Raw genomic sequence first — 21,344 nt, 5'->3', positions numbered from 1 at the left:
TATTTGTTTGTCCTGAATAAAAGATTGCACCCAATTAATTGTATAAAAGTGGTTAAGTCTTTGGTTTTGGTAAGAGTTAGCCTAAATGATTATTGATTGGCCGATATTTATCCAATAACTAATGTGCAAAAATTTAACTGCTTTGATGAGTAAACTAGCCAAAAAAAATGTTTTACTCACATTTATTTTCATACAATTTGCTGCAGCTAATAGACGAAATATAGTTTTATGATTGAAGCAATTCAGTAAATAAAACAAAACAATATAGTTGTATGACATGGCTGTTAACATGTTCAGAACATGTGCAATTTTGTTTCCAACTATTAGGATTTTTATTGAATCTCCGTTTATATTTATTTCAGTTACAATTTAAAATTTATAAAAAATATATTGTCAAAAGAATATTTTGAAATGTAAGAAATCGATTCTGTTTATGTATGAAAATCTCTTGTTGGCCTCTATATGTAATATTTATGATATGATATTACCATAAGTATCTATGTATGCGTTGAAATGAGTGAAATAAAGGAAACTTAACTGTACCTGACTTAACTCAGGTACTGGGTATGCCGGTTCACCCCACAATACAACACTACACCGTCTCGTGTAACATTATGAGGGGTTAATTTCTTGTTGTTATCAATATTTTACAATCTTTTTTTAAATATGCATATGGTTAATACAGACTTTTTATTTATATATTGATCTATTCTCTTTTTTTAAATACTTTTTTCCTAAATGTTATCTATTTTAAACTATATTTTTTTTATCCCCAGGTCACCAACTCATTATTATGTTTTGTTATGTTATGTGCATCATTGAGCTAATGTTCCTATCATATGCCCGACTTTAAATCAAGATTTTTCTATTTGTATCTTCTAAAGATTCACGTATCTCGTAATTCACATTTCTCGCTCGTTGTGAATAATTTCAACTCCTTTTTTGTAATAATATATTACTCTGCGTCTGTACGACGGTGTAGGTATGACGTCACCATTGCGTCAAATGTACTTCCGTTGTGTGGAAAATTCTCAATAAACAAATAATGTTTTTATGACTGATAAACATGTTTTCACATGCTCAAACACTGTAAATCAAAAAAAGCATTATTCCTGAAACTTTTATACCTTGAGTATCTATTATTGCTTGATTTATCATTTAAAATAGAGATTTTAGCATAAACTGCTGCCCTTTAGTTGAAAGGTCATTTTGGAAGAACTGTCATGGCGGACTGTGCAATTTTTAGAGTTTGTTTTTCAAGTGGAGAGGTTTTCTTAGGAATAACTTGACCCCCCTTTTTATTGGCTTAAAAGGTAATTTAAAGCTTTTACTTTAAGAATATATATGTTTATCATAGTCTGCATTCGCTCGAAATGCCTTTAAATGTTGTCTAAAAATAATCATTCCACATTGAATTATAGAGGAAATGACAATGGTGGTATGTAACCTGTACGGGAAATTGAAAAATTATTTGAAGGGAAGTAACTCGAATAAAAAAACACCGTTTTCGTTCGAAAGCAATTCTTCAGATTTTCTCAACCGTGACGTAATCTTTAACCAACCAACCGAAATCGAGATTGCTGATCAGTGCTTGTTTTCATTTGGAAGTGCTAGTGAAATATTCCTAAACAAAATTGATGGATTAAAACAAATGGTAACCCAAAGACAACGCGTGTAGTTGTCAGACATGGTAACCATGTGATGCATAAGTCATCAAACTGTACAAAGTGACCAAAATGAAGCCTGATTCCTTAAAAACTTAAACCTGCCACTAGAGGCCGCTTTCCGATGTGAAACGAATATGGCTGCCGAAATGGGGCTTTCCCCAGATAGAGTGGAAACTAACACATTTCCTCCAGGTAAAAGCCTGTTAGGACCCTACTTCTTCCAGATTTTGTCCAATTGAACTCTCCCGTAACGAAACCCTCCTTGTAATTTCTATTGTTCGGGTGAATCTATTAAAAATTGCCATGGAACTTTACTGGGTCAAGATATTGACACGGATTTCCATATAATTTAGTCAATCAATAATCTTGTTTTCCTTCAAGTTATTTGTCAACAACATCACTTTTGTTGCTGTCCGGTATGCATTTTCATGGAAATTGATTATTTTCATTTATGTTGCAATGTTGTTTTGTGTCAAGCACAAACTATTGATTTGAGATGCATCTTTTTCATTTTTTTCTATTACAAATTCCAATGAAATCCATTTCCAATAGGAGAAATACTGATTTAAAGTCAATCAAACTTGTTGTCAAATAATGAAATCCATGAATCTAAAAAAAATGCTGGTTACTCAAATCCCTTGTTTAAAGATTGCGTTCAAATTTATGTATAATCTGAGAAAAAAATGCTGAAATTGCCAGATGGGGAAGCTGCTTCAAATCATACTTGCCAAAAACCTTTTTAACTTGCCCTGATGTCTGATGAAATTGAGCAATCAAGCTGTTTTTTTCTTCATTTGTTCATGCAGCTGGGTTTGCCCTTTCTACATAGCATACAATGAACATCAATACATAATTATACATGTGTGTTTATGGTTTTAATGCGAAAGTTAAAAAATCAAATTGTAAAATGGTAACATATTGACTGACAACACATGTAGAATAATAATGCTGTGTTATTTTACTGATGTTACTGACATACTGACATTATTTATGAACCAGTCAATATATATTGACTTAATATCCTTGCGAAACTTCCACTTTTTTCGTTTATTTTACTCTGCGGATTTTCGGCATCACTGACATGAAATTTAATTTGACGCTATCCACTTTCCTGGGTGTTTACACTTCTCAACCGTTTGGCCGATTAGTGGACAAACGCTGCCGTAGTTGCATACATCGCAAAGCTCTGCGGAAAACCGATAAGAATCTCCTTCTGTATCTTAATTTGTTTTATTTATTTGAATACTTTTCTCTCATGGTGATATTTCAGTACCAAAGAAAGTGGAAGTTCTGCATTGAGTGGACTGAACATACATTTTGAGACAGCTTCAGGCAAATGTATTTTGATGTACAGTACACTCAACGAGTTAAACCCACTTTCCTCGCTCACTCCGAGGGATAAAGTCGGTGATCGCGGGTTTCCTCCGAGGGTAAAACTGTTGCCCTCGCTAAAATTCCACCGAGTTCCTCCGAGTGGCTGGCTTACCGCCGAGTTTAATATGAACGATAGCGTTGAGAATCGTCCGATTTTATGATCCCGCGGCGGAACTCCGAGTCTAATCAGATAAGCAAGAAATCATTCTTGTTTAGAAGTTATTTATTTTTATGCTTATGCACATTATTAAGCGTAAAAGATTCTTACATGTACCAACGTTTAATTTGTATTTGTGTCCGTAAACGCCAATTGAATATTGTCTTGAATTATAAACATTGAATCATTAAAGTATATCCACTAAGTTATTGCATCATAAAGCAGGCGACTATTTACACGATTCTGAACCATGACCTCTGACGTCAAGCGCGTGATCAATACAATGTAGAATATACTATTTATTTTTGGTGGTTAAAAATAGCTATGACGTTTCATGAAATTTTCCACAGAAAACGAGGCAAGAAGGCCTTCAAAACCATGCGCTGTGAACTTGGAACGCGTTTGACCTCCTGATTTTCCGAAAATGTGTAGGAATATGGAAGAAATATGTTTATCAGTCATTAGCAAAAACACGTTTATAAAATGCATGTGCAACTAGTGAAATACGACTGCATTCTTGTGGTAAGCTAACTTAATGCAAAACGGGCAGAGGAAAAAGAATAATAGCAATTTACTGGAGCCGTCGTAATCGGTAGAAAATTTTAATAAAATAAATATAACTTTAGCATAGATTCTTATCTAGTGTCCGCAGAGTTTCGCGGAGTTAACCCCTTCGAGGAACGCCGAGTTTGTTATTCTTCGGTCGACTGATCACCCTCCGAGGACCTTAAATTCAAACTCCGAGGAACGCGGACAGTCGATAAAATCATTTTGTTGTCCGCGATAGCAAAAATCCGCGGAGGGAAACGGAAAGTGGGTCTAACTCGTTGAGTGTACTGTATATTCGTTTTAGATTCTGATTTTGTTCATTTTCTATCAGTTTTTTACTTATTTACCCGATTGGGTATACAGGTTATAATTCTAGCTTCTCCGCCACAATTTTTACTTATCAGGGGTAAGGGGGTTAGTCTGAAGACTAGTTATTTACTTATACATGTGTATTTGGAACTAGTCAACTACAAGTGAAAAGTAAAATGCCAGTCAAATAAAAAAGGTCTTAAAATAGATAAAAGTCCTCATAAATAAAAGATGCTGATGTGTGATTTTTATGAACAAAGTTGATAAAAGATAACCTTCGACATTTATAAACATAATTCTTAGTTAATTCTAAAGTGTATTGCATGTGTGGATTTAAAAACATCAAAACCTGTCAGATTGATTGTCTGAGTCTGTCAATAAAAATGAAGCAAACCTGGGAGGAGTGTGTGCGGTGTAGGACTCGAATCATGACCACTGGAACACCATGGTGCTATAAGCAACGCAGCTGTTTCTCTCCCCCACACACTTCACTCCTCACCAGTTAACCTTTAAGGCTGATACAGGCTCTATTGCCTTTTTACATTTCTGACACCATTACAGTGAATTTGGAAGAAAAAGTGCACTAGGTGTGTTTCACTAAGCCTTGAACACGGCATACCAACTGAAAGAGTTAGCTAGGCGGCTGTTTCTTTACCCACACATACTACACTCCTCCTCGTCCCTTTAGGCCAATACAGGCTCTTATGCTTTTTTAATTTTTGACACCAGTACAGTTATGCTACGTTTACACTATGTTCCCGGTGGCCACGGCAGCCCCGTTTCAGACAACCGTGGAGAAAACGGGATAAACGTAAGACAGCGCGGGGGAACGGGATATGCAAACGTGACAGACCGTTATTGCCGTGCATGCCGGGCCAGAATTTTAAACTGTCAAAAAATTTACCACGGCAGCCACGGTGTGGATGAGAAACGTAATAGGTCATTGTAAAACGGGGTAAAGGCAATGACACGTGACAGTACGTAATAGGCCGTTACACAACTTATAAATCGTCCGTAGGGGGGCGGGAATAATATGTAATCCCCGGCATCTGAAGTTCCTTTCTAGTTTTGTCACGTTGTGCTTCGTTTTGTCATGGTTTTCACGGCAAGCTAGGGTGGACGATAGCCGTTTCTTTACGTTTCATTTGCGGTGAAAACACAAAATCTTCTTCATCTTGGGAATTCATGTTTACTTGTCGAAGTATTCTGATACAGTGATTGCTGTTGCCTGGGGGATTTTCTTTATACCGTGGACACAAACGTAATCCAAAGCTCTGCGGTGTTCGCGTTCGATGCATAGGAGGCCTTGACAAAACGTGGAAAACGCATCAGACCTGGATGAAGACGTGAACAACGTGAGGGATCCTATCAGAACGTATCGGACCAGGACGCAATGTACATGCATCCATGGTAGACCGTGCCCGGACCTTAGTGCGCCTTGGACGAACCACTTTTTCGCCCCTACGGCTTGTCACGGTTACCTTGATAAAATGTGAGGAAACTTAGCACAACCTAACAAAACTTGTTTATGGAGACAAAATCCCACAGCGCAATACGTTTCGGGCAAACGGGGCTGCTGTGGCCACCAGGAACATAGTGTAAACTTAGCATTTAAACCTGGGAAAAAGGTACACCCTGTTTGGTGCACCACCTCATGACCACCAGGACACTAGCATGGCACACCTACGCACCAGTCAATTGTAACCACAGCCCCCAGGTGGGGGATGTACCAGGGATAGCGGGGGAAATGGGCCATGTTTTTACCTTTCAGAATGTGTTTGTTTTGTCTTTGCACCAAAAAAAGCAGGGAATGGTCCTTACCTAGGGTCCCTGGGGTGTGGGGGCATTTTGAGGGGATTTTACCAGCAGTTTGTCCCCAATTTTACCTGGGCTTGGCTGGACCGAAAGTCAAAATCCCCACTATTCCCCGGACTTGGGGGCGTGGTTACAATTGACTTGTGCATAAATGACTGAGCTAACCAGGCGGCTGGTTCTTACCCACAAACACTACACTAGTCTTCATAAATAGGGGAACGAATGGATCACCTTGATAATACAGACTGTAATTAGCCTCTTGCCAGAAGGCACATTGGGTCTGACGTGCCATTATGAAAGGCCTGGCAGAAACACTGGATGGTTCAATCATTCAAAGACCTTAAAGAAAATAGTTGTGTCTCTGGTTCAATCCCCAAAAAAGCAAAGAGCATTGGTCTATGCTAACTCAAGCCATCAAGCTCAGAACTGGTAAAATGCTTTTTGGGCTTGCTCACATTCTACATTATATATTGTATATATACAGTACACTCCACGCGGACCTACCACTTTCCTTGGCGGATTTTCACGAAATCCAATTTAACGAAATCCACTTTTCGGCGTTTTCACTCGTTCACCCTTTGCAAACCAAACAATTTTTTTTTTTAGGCCTTTGCAAGGAGGTAGTACTTAATCGTAAAGATGAAATAGTTGTATTTCTGAGTGCAGCAGTGAATTTCTTTCGAAATTGAGTGTCCCTATTTAAGACCAAATATCCTGTGATGCGACAAAATTGTTTAAAGTGCTCCATTCAAAAGAAACCATTGTTTTAAGTGTTGGTTTAATCTGAAACTTGAATTCTGCGAATCAAATGTGACATTTGTTGGGATCGCCAATCATTGGTAACATTTTTGACAATTTAGAGGTTAAAACTCCAGAGGGATGACACATATCTTATTATAAGATGTTTTTGGAGATTCTGTTCCAATAAGGGTTGCTGCCAAGTTTTGTAAAGATTTGAAAAGACATGTCCTACACAGTGGACATGATAGTGTTGTGTCGCAGACAACGGCAGCGATGTTGGCTAAGGGCGGCAATGGCGGACGGCCTGAGCTGTAAAGATGTGTTTGCCATGCTACACGTATGCAACAGAATGATGAGTACAAGGCAGTTCCCGTTGTTGCATTGATAAAATGAGGCACATAAGGCCAATAGATATTAATTGCTAGATTTTCATCCGGATATTTTTTAACGGGGACAGGGATGACTTTTTCTTAGATAACTGTTTCACTGTTGAATATGTGTTCATGCTCGTTTAAATTGCATAAGGACCATATACATGTGTTTCTAGACGAACCACATAGACCATCATTACAATTCTCCTTTTTTAAATGTGAATGTTTACATTTGCACCAGCTGTTATGAATAAACGCTGTTTCCGGACAGTAACAGACCAATACTCAAATACAGACCCCAATTAAACATTTTCATTTGAGTCAATAACATTGAAGGGGCAGCAGAAAAAAAAAAGGCAGGGTGGGGTTGAAAATCTAGCAATTAATTTATAGTCACCTTAGCAGGTTGAAAACAATCCAGCATTTGTTTTTTTGTATTTTCTTAAGTTTAAGACCTGTGACATTCAAGAATTGATGCCTTACTGTTACATTCTCAATATATTTTGGCCCTTCAAACTTGCATATCATGATTCTGAAAATCTCCCAAGCTTGCCATAAAATGATGAATGAAAAAAAGGCTGCAAAATGCAAGTATGGAAATCTTGATCAATTATTTTATCTTAGCTCCAATCATTAGTGGCCATTTTGATGCAAATGAAGATGGTGGTGTGTTGTCATGTACATGATCATCGATGGATATGGAAACATTTATATGAAGTAGAAATGTTTTGTGTGTTAGCCACTAATTGATTAGCGAATTGCCTTTTATTTCATCTATATTTTTAAGCATTACATGGGTCAGGTTTTAGTGCTCAAAATTCACACAAGCCTGCAAGCCCTGCACTGGTAAAATGTTTTCCGGGCTTGCTCAAATTCTGAATTTTATATAGCAGAGAAATCTCTAAAAATTAATGCCAACCAATAGTATAAGGCTTGTTCATCCAAAAGTAATTTCGATGCCTGTGGTTTGCTTTGAAACAAAGCTGCTATGATATAAAATCCATCTTTTAATTAAGTCCTGTTTTGATTACATTACATTGAATGCTGTGTCCCATTTCAACATATTTTAAAAGTTTTGAGTTGAGACTCCAGGCTCAAAAGTTGAAATCTAATTTCCTTGTAAAATTTACATAATAAAGCAATGGTAATGAAAATCATTGAATATGTTAAGAACATCTAGTACAGATCCTTCGTAAAAATAAACCATGTTTTCTGTATAGGGCCTAAAATGAGGTAACATCACCAAAATGACAAGGTAGGGTAGATAGTGATTTTTTTTGTTTTTTTTCCCAAATATATCCTTTTGTCAAGATCATTTTCTTGCAAATGTCACTTGTTTACAGGGCTTTTTCTATAGTACCTACGGGTCCGACTATCGGACCCGTTCCCAAAGCAAAATATAAGATATTTTTCCCAATCTTCAGAAAAAAATCCAAATCCAAAAAAAAATTTTTTTTTTTTTTTTTTTTTTAAATTCTTTTTACCTGTACTGGTTCATTTTCAACATCCTAATAAATTATGTGATGTGAAGTTTTTTTTGTAATTGAACTCAGAAATCATTGATTTTCATCACATTCAGAGATATGAAATATTATCTGTCATGATTTATTGCAATAGATATTTACACCCCAAGGATTGATATTTCAGCCATTGTGGGTCCTTTATAGGGAAAATAAACTAATATTAAATGATTTCCTAATTCACAGGAGACTGGACAGCTTTTTCTTTTCACTGTAAAATTTTCCAATTTCCGCATTTTCACGACGCAAAATTTACCATAATGTCTAGGGTCTTTTTCCCAAAATGGGCAGAAAAAGCCCTGGTTTATTATATATTGCTGTTGTTATGGAGCTTTATTCTCTGTCAAAAATCAATGACACTGTATGTTAAAACAAAATTGTTTTATGCCAGGAGGACTGTTGTTGTTGTTTTGTTTTGTTTTCAAAAAAATACTTAGGTAGCAGCTTTTATAAGGTAGGGTATGGTCACCCAAAACAAACATTTTTTTTAGGTCTAGGTTCTCTGTTACATTTGATAATTATCTCTTCAGAGTCCAAGTCTTAAACTCAAGACATTAGTGGACACAGCCGTATAGTCCATGTATGTAATGATAGTTATATAAATTGTAAATATTAGCGCAGGTGTCTTATAATGCGCAGTGACAATATCATACATTAATTTTGTACAAGAAGGTGGAAATACATGAATATATAAATAATCTTTCATTCATGTTTTTAACACAGAATTCAAAATAAAGTCCATAAATTAATTTTGTACAAGAGGTTAGAAAAATATACATGTATATGTAAATACTATGTCATGTTTATTTCACAGAATTCAAAATAGATTGTAAATATATTTGATATGATAATTAAAATTCCAATAAAATAATCATAACTTGTTTACTATCATATATGTTATATTTTTGAGAGAATTGTATATTGAATAGTTGTGGTCAGTTCTGGTCAGGTAGAATATTGGCCATACCTGGTAATTTGATATAGTAGTTGAAATATGGTAGCAGATGGTCATCACTGGTCATTTGGGTCAATGACCTGTTGTGGCAAGGTCAACAACATTGTAGATGAGATATATATATAGGTTATAATATAGGTTATACTAGAGAATTGTGATTTAGAATAGTGTAAATTTAAGGTTAATTTACTTGGGGTTATTTAATATTTATGTTTCAACAATTGATCATTAACTGTGTTTGGTACTGTTATGTATACTGAATTCTTTGTCAGCCTTTGAAATATCATTGACATAAATTTGTGTTTGAATAAAGACCAAAGTTTATTAATTTAGCAACACCATTTTTATTCTATAGGATTGTTGAAGGGTGCTGCACCCTGTCCTTTTTTAAGTAGAATCCTTTTATCCACAATGAGATCTGGACTTACACCCTTTTGTTTTCATAGAAATGAATACTTAAGATATATATATATAATAACACAATTATTTTGTTTTTAGGCCTAAAAAAAAAAATTGTTTGGTTAGGGTTACATCCTTAAAAAAATAGGTAGGGTAGGTAGGCTTTTAATTTTTTTTTTATTTTTTTTTTATTAGGTTTTATATAAGAAAATAATTTTCAGCATTGGAGAATGGTGTTAAAGCTATCTTCTGTATAAGCATTTAAGGTTAAAACTTAATATTAAAAAGCAATTTAAAAAAAAAAACGAGATTTTTTTTTATTTTTTTTTAATTTTTAATTTTTTTTTTCAAACTGACTATAAAAACGGTAGGGTCGGCGCCTATTCCGTAGGTAGGGTCGGGTAACCCGAACCAAATGTATTTTTTTTTTAGGCCTTATTAAAACTTACAATATGATTAAAGTACAAAATTGACATTTGATAGTTGAAACCTAATATTACTTTAATTAATCATCAACTCCAAACATTAACTGTCAAATTCATAATGTTTTTAAGTTTTTTACCAACAGATGTTGCAAAATACCTCAATAATCTAATGTTTCCTGTTAACATATACCCGACTTTAAATATTCTTGTATCTTGTATCTAGACCCAATGTTCCGTTTTCATTCTTGGCACCCTGTCCCTTTCTGCTGACTGCAGCACCCTGTCCCTTTCTGCTGACTGCAGCACCCTGTCCCTTTCTGCTGACTGCAGCACCCTGTGCTCTTAAGAAGTCTTATGCTGACTGAAGCACCCTGTCCCTTTATGCTGACTGCAGCACCCTGTGCTTTTATGCTGACTGAAGCACCCTGTCCCTTTATGCTGACTGCAGCACCTTGTGCTTTTATGCTGACTGCAGCACCCTGTCCCTTTATGCTGACTGCAGCACCCTGTGCTTTTATGCTGACTGAAGCACCCTGTACCTTTCTGCTGACTGCAGCACCCTGTCCCTTTATGCTGGCTGCAGCACCCTGTCCCTTTCTGCTGACTGCAGCACCCTGTCCCTTTATGCTGACTGCAGCACCCTGTCCCTTTCTTCTGACTGCAGCACCCTGTCCCTTTATGCTGACTGCAGCACCCTGTCCCTTTCTGCTGACTGCAGCACCCTGTCCTTTTTTAAACCCCATTGTAACACTGATAAACAAACTTTGATGAATTTACCATACACAAAAGTGCTATAATACTTTGTTGGATTATCAATGAGTCTTCTCATGGTTTCTCTTTCAGAAAAGGGCTTAAATGGGTCCGGAGGACGGGTGGGGTTGATGGAGAGGTTACGGGGTAGGGCGGGACAACATCGCTCATGGACCGACATCATGAAGACCCTACGCCTCACCCAGATCAATGTAAGTCATATTGTTACATCATAAGGTTGCATGCTTTGGAACGATGGATAGAAAGGGTTTAGACAGAGTTGATTGGCTGCCATGTCGGGCGTGATACCATTGCTCCCATCCAGATCAAACGTAAGTCATATTGTTAGTTAATTTAGATCGTAACACATGTGAAACATTTGAGATAGGGGGTAGATTAGGAGGTTAATGGCATGATGGGTGAGATAGGGAGTAGATCAGGGGGTTAATGGCATGATGGGTGAGATAGGGGGTAAATCAGGGGGTCAATGGCATGATGGGTGAGATAGGGAGTAAGTCATGGGGTTAATGGCATGATGGGTGAGATAGGGAGTAGATCAGGGGGTTAATGTCGTGATGGGTGAGATAGGGGGTTAATGGCATGATGTGTGAGATAGTGGGTAGATCAGGGGGTTAATGGCATGATGTGCGAGATAGGGGGTAGATCAGGGGGTTAATGGCATGATGTGTGAGATAGAGGGTAGATCAGGGGGTTAATGGCATGATGGGTGAGATAGGGGGTAAATAGGGGGTTAATGGCATGATGGGTGAGATAGGGGGTAAATAAGGGAGTTTCTGGCATGATGGGTGAGATAGGGGGTAAATCAGGGGGTTAATGGCATGATGGGTGAGATAGGGGGTAAATCAGGGGGTTAATTGTATGATGGGTGAGATAGGGGGTAATTCAGGGGGTTAGTGGCATGGTGGGTGAGATAGGGGGTAATTCAGGGGGTTAATGGCATGATGGGTGAGATAGGGGGTTAATGACATGATGTGTGAGATAGGGGGTATATCAGGGGGTTAATGGCATGATGGGTGAGATAGGGGGTTAATGGCATGATGTGTGAGATAGGGGGTAGATCAGGGGGTAAGTGGCATGGTGGGTGAGATAGGGGGTTGATCAGGGGGTTAGAGGCATGGTGGGTGAGATAGGGGGTAGATCAGCAGGTAAGTGGCATGGTGGGTGAGATAGGGGGTTGATCAGGGGGTTAGAGGCATGGTGGGTGAGATAGGGGGTAGATCAGCAGGTAAGTGGCATGGTGGGTGAGACAGGGGATAGATCAGGGGGTTAGTGGCATGATGGGTGGGTTAGGGGGTAGATCAGCAGGTAAGTGGCATGGTGGGTGAGATAGGGGGTTGATCAGGGGGTTAATGGCATGGTGGGTGAGATAGGGGGTAGATCAGGGGGTTAGTGGCATGATGGGTGAGTTAGGGGGTATATCAGCCGGTAAATGGCATGATGGGTGAGAAAGGGGGTAGATCAGGGGGTTAGTGGCATGGTGGGTGGGATATGGGGTAAATCAGGGGGTTAATGGCATGATGGGTGAGATGGGGGTAGATCAGGGGGTTAATGGCATGATGGGTGAGATAGGGGGTAAATCAGGGGGTTAATAGCATGTTTACAGGGTCAGCAAGACACCATCTCTCAACATAAGTCATATCGTTACACTGCAAGATGTGAAAAACATGAGAGCGAGGGGTAGATACATAATTTGGATGTGGCTTATGAAGTGGTAACAGGGTTGGGCAGGATACCATCTCAAATTGACAGACATGCAGACCAAACACCTCACCCACCTCAGGAAGGCTGAGCAAGGGGGTTAGAAAAGGTGAGTGGGGTGTATATCTGATTGCGGGTTACAGAGATGGACCGGATACCATTGCATCATACGTAGCAAATCAGTTTTCAGTCCTGTCTTGATTTTCTCTGGTCTCAGCCCGAATCCGGATACAAACGGTCTTGCTACATATTAAGTCTGTCTGTTATCACTAACATGTTTAAATTTATTGTAACCGTTTCGTCATAACCCCTTCATAAACACACATAATCAATATAAACAGGATTCTACATGCAAGTCAGGAGCTACATGTACCATGATAGATCTGGCCGAGCTAGGGCTTCTTAATCCTACATACCTTCCGTGCATGTGCAAGTTGTGCAACCATGACATGTAGAATTAATGTATGTGTGTGTTTCAGGACAAGCGGATCCAGTCCAACATGACAGACAAAGCATCCATACAGACCTGCCTCGATAAACTCCACCGGGCCATGAAGAGTAAGATTTCGCATATAATTTTATACTGGCACATGTATGTGTATTGAGTGACATACATGTGCATGTCATCCCTATTTTCCCCTGGATGGGTCATTCCAGCCAGGGGTAGTAATATTTGGATGATCGACCGTTATCGAAAATTGATTTGGGCCTGAAATCGACAACAATCGATTGTATCTGGTGATAATCAATTCAACTGGCGAGTTGTTTCTTTCCTCTTGCTATTTGCGTTCGGTTATTTATCGCCATTTTGCTCCTTTCAGTTCATTTACATTTCGTAAGTGTTCAGTTGTTATCGTTAACAAAATGCCCAAAAGCAGCGACAACACTTATATTGCATTAATGGACAAAACCATAGGGGGTACAGCTAGGGAGAATACTAGGCATTGTATGAAATACTAGTTAAGTTTCAGAATGATATGAAAAAAGAAAAATGCTTAAGGAATTTGATCCAGCTATTATTATAAAGAAACCCAACATTAATGACTGATAATTGTTGTAACACGACACCTCTGTCAGAGTTGTGGTGCTAATGACTACCTGATAGAACCATCTTTACAGTTATTTCACAATCAGAATTTCCATGGTTTTTTTAACCAGATTCTTGGAAGATCACTGAACATCATTCTGATTGTTGTAATAGCACCGACATCATTTAATTGCGAGTCATTCAAGTTGATTTGCACAATCATTCGAAAAATGAGAAATATGAGGTGGGGAATATTTTCTACAGTTATAACTGCATCTGATACAGTTATGTCAAAAGCTTAGTTTTCTTTAATAATAAATGATGAAATAAAAAGTTGAAGTGATTTATAAAATATACAGGTTGCCAGGGGTGTAGCTCAACCAAATGAAACATGTAGGGCAGTCGTGCTAAGGCGACTATAAATTAATTGCTGGATTTTCATCCCCAACTGCCCCCTCTTTTTTTTCAGCCACCCCTTAATTTTTTTTGACTCATAAAAATGATGAACTAGGGTTTGTATTTGCGTATCAGTCCGTTACTGGCTTGCCATTTCAGTGGTCGAAATTAGCACAAGCCCGCAAGCCCTGCACTGGTAAAATGTCTTCGGGGCTTGCTCAATTTCTGAATTTTATATAGCAGGGCTTGTTCAAAAATTTGATTCCAAGCAATAGTATAAGAATTCGGGCTTGTTCATCCAAAAGTCTAATTTCGATGACTGCCGTTTATTCATACTTAGGGTGTACATGTAGATGTTTAACATTCACTTGTAATAAAGGAGATTGTTATGTTCGTGGTTTGTCTAGAAGTGCATGGTTATGGTCTAAGAAAAAAAGCCACCTCACCCCCATTTAAAAAAAAAAATTGAATGAAAATCTAGCAATTAATTTAGCAATTAATTTATGATGGCCTAAGGGGGTCTTTTGGCATGCTCCAGTTTTTTTTTTGTTCTTTCAAGCCCCTAGATGTGTTTTCAGGCATCTTTCACTACCACAAAGCACATTTTCTTAAATTTACAATGCAGACCAGGGGTGATATGCTTACAGGATTCTTTTTATTCTTGAATGCTTGTAGAAGTGTTTTCGGCATATATATCACCAAAAATAGACATTTTCTGAAAAAAGGTACACATGTCTGGGCCTTCATTGCATATAACACTGCATCATTTACTTACATCCTGGGTGTCCTAAAAATAGTTCCAATACATAAAGAAGATGGTTTTGCATCTAGACTGAAGGCAGTATGCAGGCCATAATTGCCTGCTTTTTTGCGTGGAGAAGAAGCGAAAATGGTGCAAGTCATATGACAGTTGAATTAGCATTATGATTTATTTCCTATACGGAATTACACTAAAAAAATATCCAGGGTTAGAAACTATCTGCTAAAGTATGATGTATTGCTTAAAGTGACACTCTCATTCAAAATCAATACATACACATGTATAACAAACATCAATTTTGACTGATTAACCTTTAACTACTTACTAAATAATGCAATAATGGAAAACATTAATTTTATACTGATAGCAAGATTGTAATCTTGTATTTATTTGCAGAAAGCGCAAAAAATATTAAATGATTGGTTAATGCTAAAAGATTTACTGTGGTCTACTATAGTCTCATAAGTAGAAATGCCATGTTTTATGCTCATTTCTTTCACTCGGTATCCTTCGTGAGAAACATTGTTTTTCAACATTTATTCATCCTTTTTTGAATATTAAAACAATATTATTAATTGTGGTAAATTTTATTTGGGAGTTAGAGTGCATCTTTTAAATTTGTTTCATTTAAATTTGTTTGTTAAGTCAGTCAATGCCTGGCATCAATTATTTTAACAAGCCTTCTTTTACAAATTTCAGCATTTAAGCAAGGCATGAAATAATTTTATCAGGGCTGGGCTTGCAGGCTTGGAGATTTTCACGACTGCATGTCAGGGGCCTTAGACCTCCAAGGGGAAGATACTGGTAGCATGTGTAATCTTGTTAATTTGATATTGGAAGGAATTTAATTCAATACCAGATTGAATTTTCCAGTGGTAGCTGTAAAATTTAAAGAAAATCTGTGTGTTTTTAAATAAATTTTCTGCTTAAAAGACACCAGTGTTTTTTTTGCTTTAAAGGGAATGGTGGCAGGTCCCTTTAATAGCGGAAAGATCGCACTTTTTTTTGTCAAAAAGGGCAAAAATACCATATGAATGATTAATATATATGTTCACTTGTTTTCAAACCTTATATTCAACAAACCTATTGACAGATTAATGAATGTCACTTTATTGCTTTGCTTAATTTTCTGCTCAAAAACACACAAAAATATTTATTGCAAGGGGCTTTTTTACCTAGGTTGGGGAAAAACATACACTTTTTCAGGAGGGGAACATGGCCAAATTTCGTTCCCAAAAAGGGCATAAAAAGCAGTTGACCTCACTAACAGAGATTGAAATAAGAACAAGCCCACAAGCTATGCACTTGTAAAATGCTTTCCGTGCTTGCTCAAATTCTTTGTTTTATACAGCAGGGCTTGTTCAAAAATGTAATTAGAATGCTAAGCAGTAGTACCGGTATATGAATTCGGGCTTTTTATCCAAAAGACTAATTTTGATGTCTGCATTAATGGCCTTAGCTATACAATATCAAAAACCTGACAGAATTTAACCTGGCTAAAAATTCCATAGACCCAGTTTCTTGTGGTAAAAATCATGACAATGCTAATCCCTAAGGCATCAGGTGGCTCATGAATGGTTTAAAAGTAAAGTACCTGGTACTGTGTATTGTTAGAATATTGAAAGTTGATCTAGATTCCAGGAAATATTTATGGTGAAATAAACCATACAAGTTCATTGATCACATAAACTCAAGTCTTAGACCTAGAAATGTTACTGTGAGTGTGAAGATGCATTAATTGTGCAGATATGCATATGCTTGTACCAGTATTAAGGTCCACTGTGGCTTCTTTCTCATGATTCACAGGAAAAGGACCCCAAACTTGATTCTATAAGCTATCAGATTTGTCACAATAAAGCTAATTATAGGTTTTAACTAAACGATAAAAGACGAACAAAAGTCATGTTCTGATTTCTTAAATTGTCATATCAAAAAAAAAGAAAAAATAACCTTAGATTATAATGGAATGCGATATTTTAAACTGAAATTAACAGCTAAAAATCATCGGAAGGGTGGATTCTTGAACCCCCTAACCACCTTTACGTTATAAATTATTGGTATCTTGGAGGAAAAGCACATGTCAGATGCTTTCAAGTGCCCACCCACTCATGTCAAATTCTGGTCCAGCCCCTGGGTATTGTATACCATTATTTTACTGGTATAACTTGGCAGAAAATTAAACATACTATCAATACTTTGAAAGATCTTTCCCCTATATTACATGACATCCGTATCCATGGCAACAAAGTTTTGTAATGTTTTTTTCAGTCACCACCCAACAAAGCTTGATAGAACGTCTGGACCTGATCTCACGTCAACTAGGCATGTTGTTCACCCCACCCACCATGGCTGACATTAACCAGGTTGTCCTGAGTGCGGAAATGTTCAAGGTCATCGTCATCTGGGAAGGTCAGACATTGAAAGATGTCAAGGTCAGCCATCAGGACACACCCACGGTACGGACTCATGAACTTCGATATTATGTTGTGCATATGTTTGGACTGTGGGTACATACTGGCCCAAATTTCTCGAAACTTCTTAAGCTTAGCAGACTTGAGAAACTTATTCATTTAGCCAATATATACATACTTAAATTTGATTTTGTTAAACAAAAATTAGAGCTAAGCTTAATCGCATTTTGTGAAATTGGGGCATGGTTCATGTATCTCCATAATTGCATCAAGGGATTATTTAAAAAAAAAAAATGATCTATTCATTTTGAGCCAGATAAGTAACTGTTTGGAACCCTTGTGCGTTAACTTATGTATCTTTTTATACCATGTTGTCAAGGAAAAGGTTTGGTCTACCGCTAAATAAATAGGGAGGAGATTAAGCATTGATACTGATCTGTACAAAATGTGAAAGTCTGATATTTTTGAACTGGTTCATGCAGTTTTTTTTATAAATGACTGTCTGTGTGACCGGCATTTTTTATTTCAATGATTTTAATTTACAGTATTTATTTGGATTATGAATGTATAAAGAAAAATTAACAATTTTATATTTGGCAGATCATTTTCTGTTTAGGACAAGTATATATTTTTTCAGACAGGCCAATCTTTCCTTTGGACTGGCAATTTATAACAATATTATAATGAAATAACATAAACATTTAGAAATATATCATAGAACATGTTCAACTACTCTGTACTTTAAAAGATTTTAGTAAGTTACTTTGATTTTAATTGGACCATTTGTTATATATATTTTTGTTATTTTTCAGAGTTGTGAAGAGTTGGTTGAAATTCTAAGGTAAGGTGAACGTTTTAGGATTAATTTGATAAAGTTCTTGTATTGTGATAGCTAATGCAACAGTCAGTTGTAACCACGCCCCTTCCCCCCCCCCTCCCCCAGGTCCGGGGGTATGCCTGGGAAATGGGCCGTGTTTTTACCTTTAAAGTGGCCCCGCAGTGCAGGGTGAATGCGGTGGTTTTGTCTTTGCGCAAAATATAGCGGGGAATTTGCCTAACTTAGGCTCCCTGGGGTGTGGGGCATTTCGCAGGGATTTGACCAACAGTTCGTCCCTGCTGATTTTACCCTGGGTTGGCTGGACCGAAAGTCAAAAGTCCCCACTATTCCCCGGACCTGGGGGGGGGGGGGGGGGGTCGTGGTTACAATTCACTAGTGCTTTAGCCCTTTAAAATGAAAGCTGTCATTGAAATAAGGGCCTATTTATCAGTTATGGGGAAGACACCACTGTTTAGCCTAATTGAAAAACAGGATCTTAAGATTTTTTTAATGAAGAGACAGTCAGTTTTGTACTGCTCCGCATGGCATCATAAAGCAGAAAGACAATGCCTCACTATCGGAACTATAACATGATTTTGGTAAAAAAAATCTTCCTGAACAGGAGAGGATTTTTGACCCCACAATGGGAATAATACATCTTTTTAAGATTTATTACGGAGCCACATTTCAGTCCCAAAATAATGAGCAAACAGCCCTTTCTTTGCAGTAACAAGTTACAAATCATTCCTGGAATATAAGTGATAATTCCAATGCCCTTTATATCCTGTTACCCCCATGAATGTTAAGTGTTAAATTCCAAAGAAAGCAGATTGTCCAAACTGTGCTAATATGAGTCAAAAATAACATGGAGTTAAAAACTTGAGTCATGTGCAAGACTTAGTAACTGTAACACTCTCAAACTGATATATTGTTTTTCAGGGCTTGATTTTCAAGTAACTTTGTATACTTATCAGTTTGTTAACAATCTGGTGAAATACTTGTAGCTTTTTTGTAAGGATTGTTCAGCGTTGTTGCTTTTTTGCACAAGTTTTTGGAAATTATTCGCATTTAAAGTTTATCATGTTTGAATGAATATCTTTGTAAAATGTTATTTGTTAATGAAATTGGTTGTTAATCGTCAGGGCTGTCTTTCAGGAATATTGAGGGCAATAAAAGGCCACATTCACCAAGCCAAACAATATACTTTTCCCCCCAAATTGTGGTTTGAATTCCCTTTCGTAATCTCAAAGAATCTCACCTTTGAAAAAAATGATAACAGGTCAATATATAATTAAAAAAATATTTATTCAGTGTTGTCACTATGAAGTGACTGCAGGCCAAATTCAACGGTTCAAATGGCAATTTGGCCGGTACAAATTTTGAAAAATAAGTGAAATTTGAGTACAGTAAGTAGTAGCTAGTCGGTTACTATACTATATGAGACAGTGCAACAGAAACTTAGAGAAAAACCTATTTATTATCAGCACTACATTGTGTACTGTGTTTTTCATATAAATAACAAAGTTTCAAAGCTTTATTTGCATAACACCCAGAAGGCCCATGTGGACAAAATAACATGAATTTGCATTCTGTCAATTTGCAAAATTCCCCTTTTTATAAAAAAAAGCCCTTAATTCCCCTTTCTCAGGGCCCCGGCCCCATTCCCCAAATGCAGAAAGGCAGCCCTGATAATGTTGATATGAAAATTGTATTAATATTTTGGCTTAGTAAATAGAATTAGTCTGATGGAATTCTTTACAATTTAGTGTTCTGAATGATGTGACATTTGTAGTGTACTTCCACACATTTTCACTATCAAATTGAAAGAAACAAATATTTATAAATGTATGACTCAATAAGCGCTCTATTCTCATTTTTTCACGTGTTGTTCATTTCAGCAAGGGCAACTTTGACGAGTTTATCAGCCATCTTCAGGGTCTTCTGTCCATATACAGCTTTAACGGTGACAAGTAAGTCAACACATACACATTGGAACTTATCAACGGACACCATGCGATCAATTTTATACCCCACTTTGAAAAGGTGGGATATTGCTGGGCAAATATTGGTCGGTAGACCAAACTTTGTCTGATTGATTAACGAGAGTATGCTTGGGCCTAAGGTACTCAAAGTTGGTAGGGAGGGAGGGATGACCAACAGATGATTCCTATTGATTTTTAGGTCAGTAGGTCAAAGGTCATGGTTGCGGTTACCTTGGACACAAAAAGCTTGTCCGATTAGTAACTAGTGTTTGAAAATCGAACTTCATTTGCTATTGATAATCGAATCGAATCGGACCAAGCATTTTGATTTACTATTGGACAATAATCGAAAGTTCATAATATCAGTAAGGAATACGTACATTCTTTATACATAGTATCATCATGATCATTTAAATGGTTAAACCTGGAATCAGTACGTGTGATGCTATAGTCATGCTTTTAGCAAAAGAAAGTAAATTCCCATAACCTTTTACTGTCTTTAATAACTTAACGAAAAAACATAACAACACAACACAAACTTAATAATTGAACATTAATTGCAAAATGATGCACACTGCATCATTAAGTAAGTTATCTTAGCATTTTATCCATGTTAAAGCATATTAACTATTTATGAACCAGCATTACATTCAATTACCTGTATATTGAACATTTCATAAGAATATTTTAATTTTATAAAACTTTCACCAAAAAAGTAAATTAGTTAATTACAAACAACACCAAAAAAGGTTTTAAACAGAATGCATCGAGCCGGGATCCCCGGTATTTACAGGTAAGATTGGACCCACTACATCATAGAGACAAGTTATTCAAGAAGGTTTTATGAAACATATAAACACTTAAAAACAACTTGTATTTTTTGGAGAGTTTGTAAGCTTTTAAGCAAAAGTGTTTACATTCACCGAAATTGTGTAAGAGATTGACCTCCCTTGATAAAAAAGGAATTTAACGAGAATTTAACGGAAAGAAAGATTGACATTTACTCGACTTTTACCGCAAAATAAAATACGTAGTTACCGGAAGTAACATTAGCGACATTGCTTTTGGACAACCACTATCGATTGTCGACGACATAGCACTTTCAGCGACGATTTATCGATTGTACTCAATAATCGTTTCATCACTATTAGTAACTAGAGTATGCTTGGTCCTTTAGTTCTCAAACTTGGTAGGAAGGTT

At 37.0% G+C, this 21,344-nt stretch overlaps 1 protein-coding gene across 1 annotated transcript in view; it reads left to right on the top strand.

Moving 5' to 3' along the window:
* The first annotated feature begins 1,596 nt into the window (after nucleotides 1-1,596).
* Nucleotides 1,597-21,344, top strand: part of LOC128230753 (uncharacterized) — a 44,907-nt gene continuing 25,159 nt past the window's right edge. Inside the window, exons 1-6 of the mRNA XM_052943198.1 lie at nucleotides 1,597-1,859; nucleotides 11,126-11,244; nucleotides 13,231-13,309; nucleotides 17,203-17,390; nucleotides 18,158-18,186; nucleotides 20,061-20,132. Coding sequence (XP_052799158.1) covers nucleotides 1,802-1,859; nucleotides 11,126-11,244; nucleotides 13,231-13,309; nucleotides 17,203-17,390; nucleotides 18,158-18,186; nucleotides 20,061-20,132 — 545 coding nt within the window. The 5' untranslated portion in view covers nucleotides 1,597-1,801. The remainder of the gene's footprint in view (nucleotides 1,860-11,125; nucleotides 11,245-13,230; nucleotides 13,310-17,202; nucleotides 17,391-18,157; nucleotides 18,187-20,060; nucleotides 20,133-21,344) is intronic.

This window comes from Mya arenaria, chromosome 1 (genome assembly GCF_026914265.1).
Source record: "Mya arenaria isolate MELC-2E11 chromosome 1, ASM2691426v1".
NCBI classification, from domain to species: domain Eukaryota; kingdom Metazoa; phylum Mollusca; class Bivalvia; order Myida; family Myidae; genus Mya; species Mya arenaria.
Note: the sequence above shows the minus strand (reverse complement) of the source record. Positions and strands in the feature narration are given on the sequence as shown.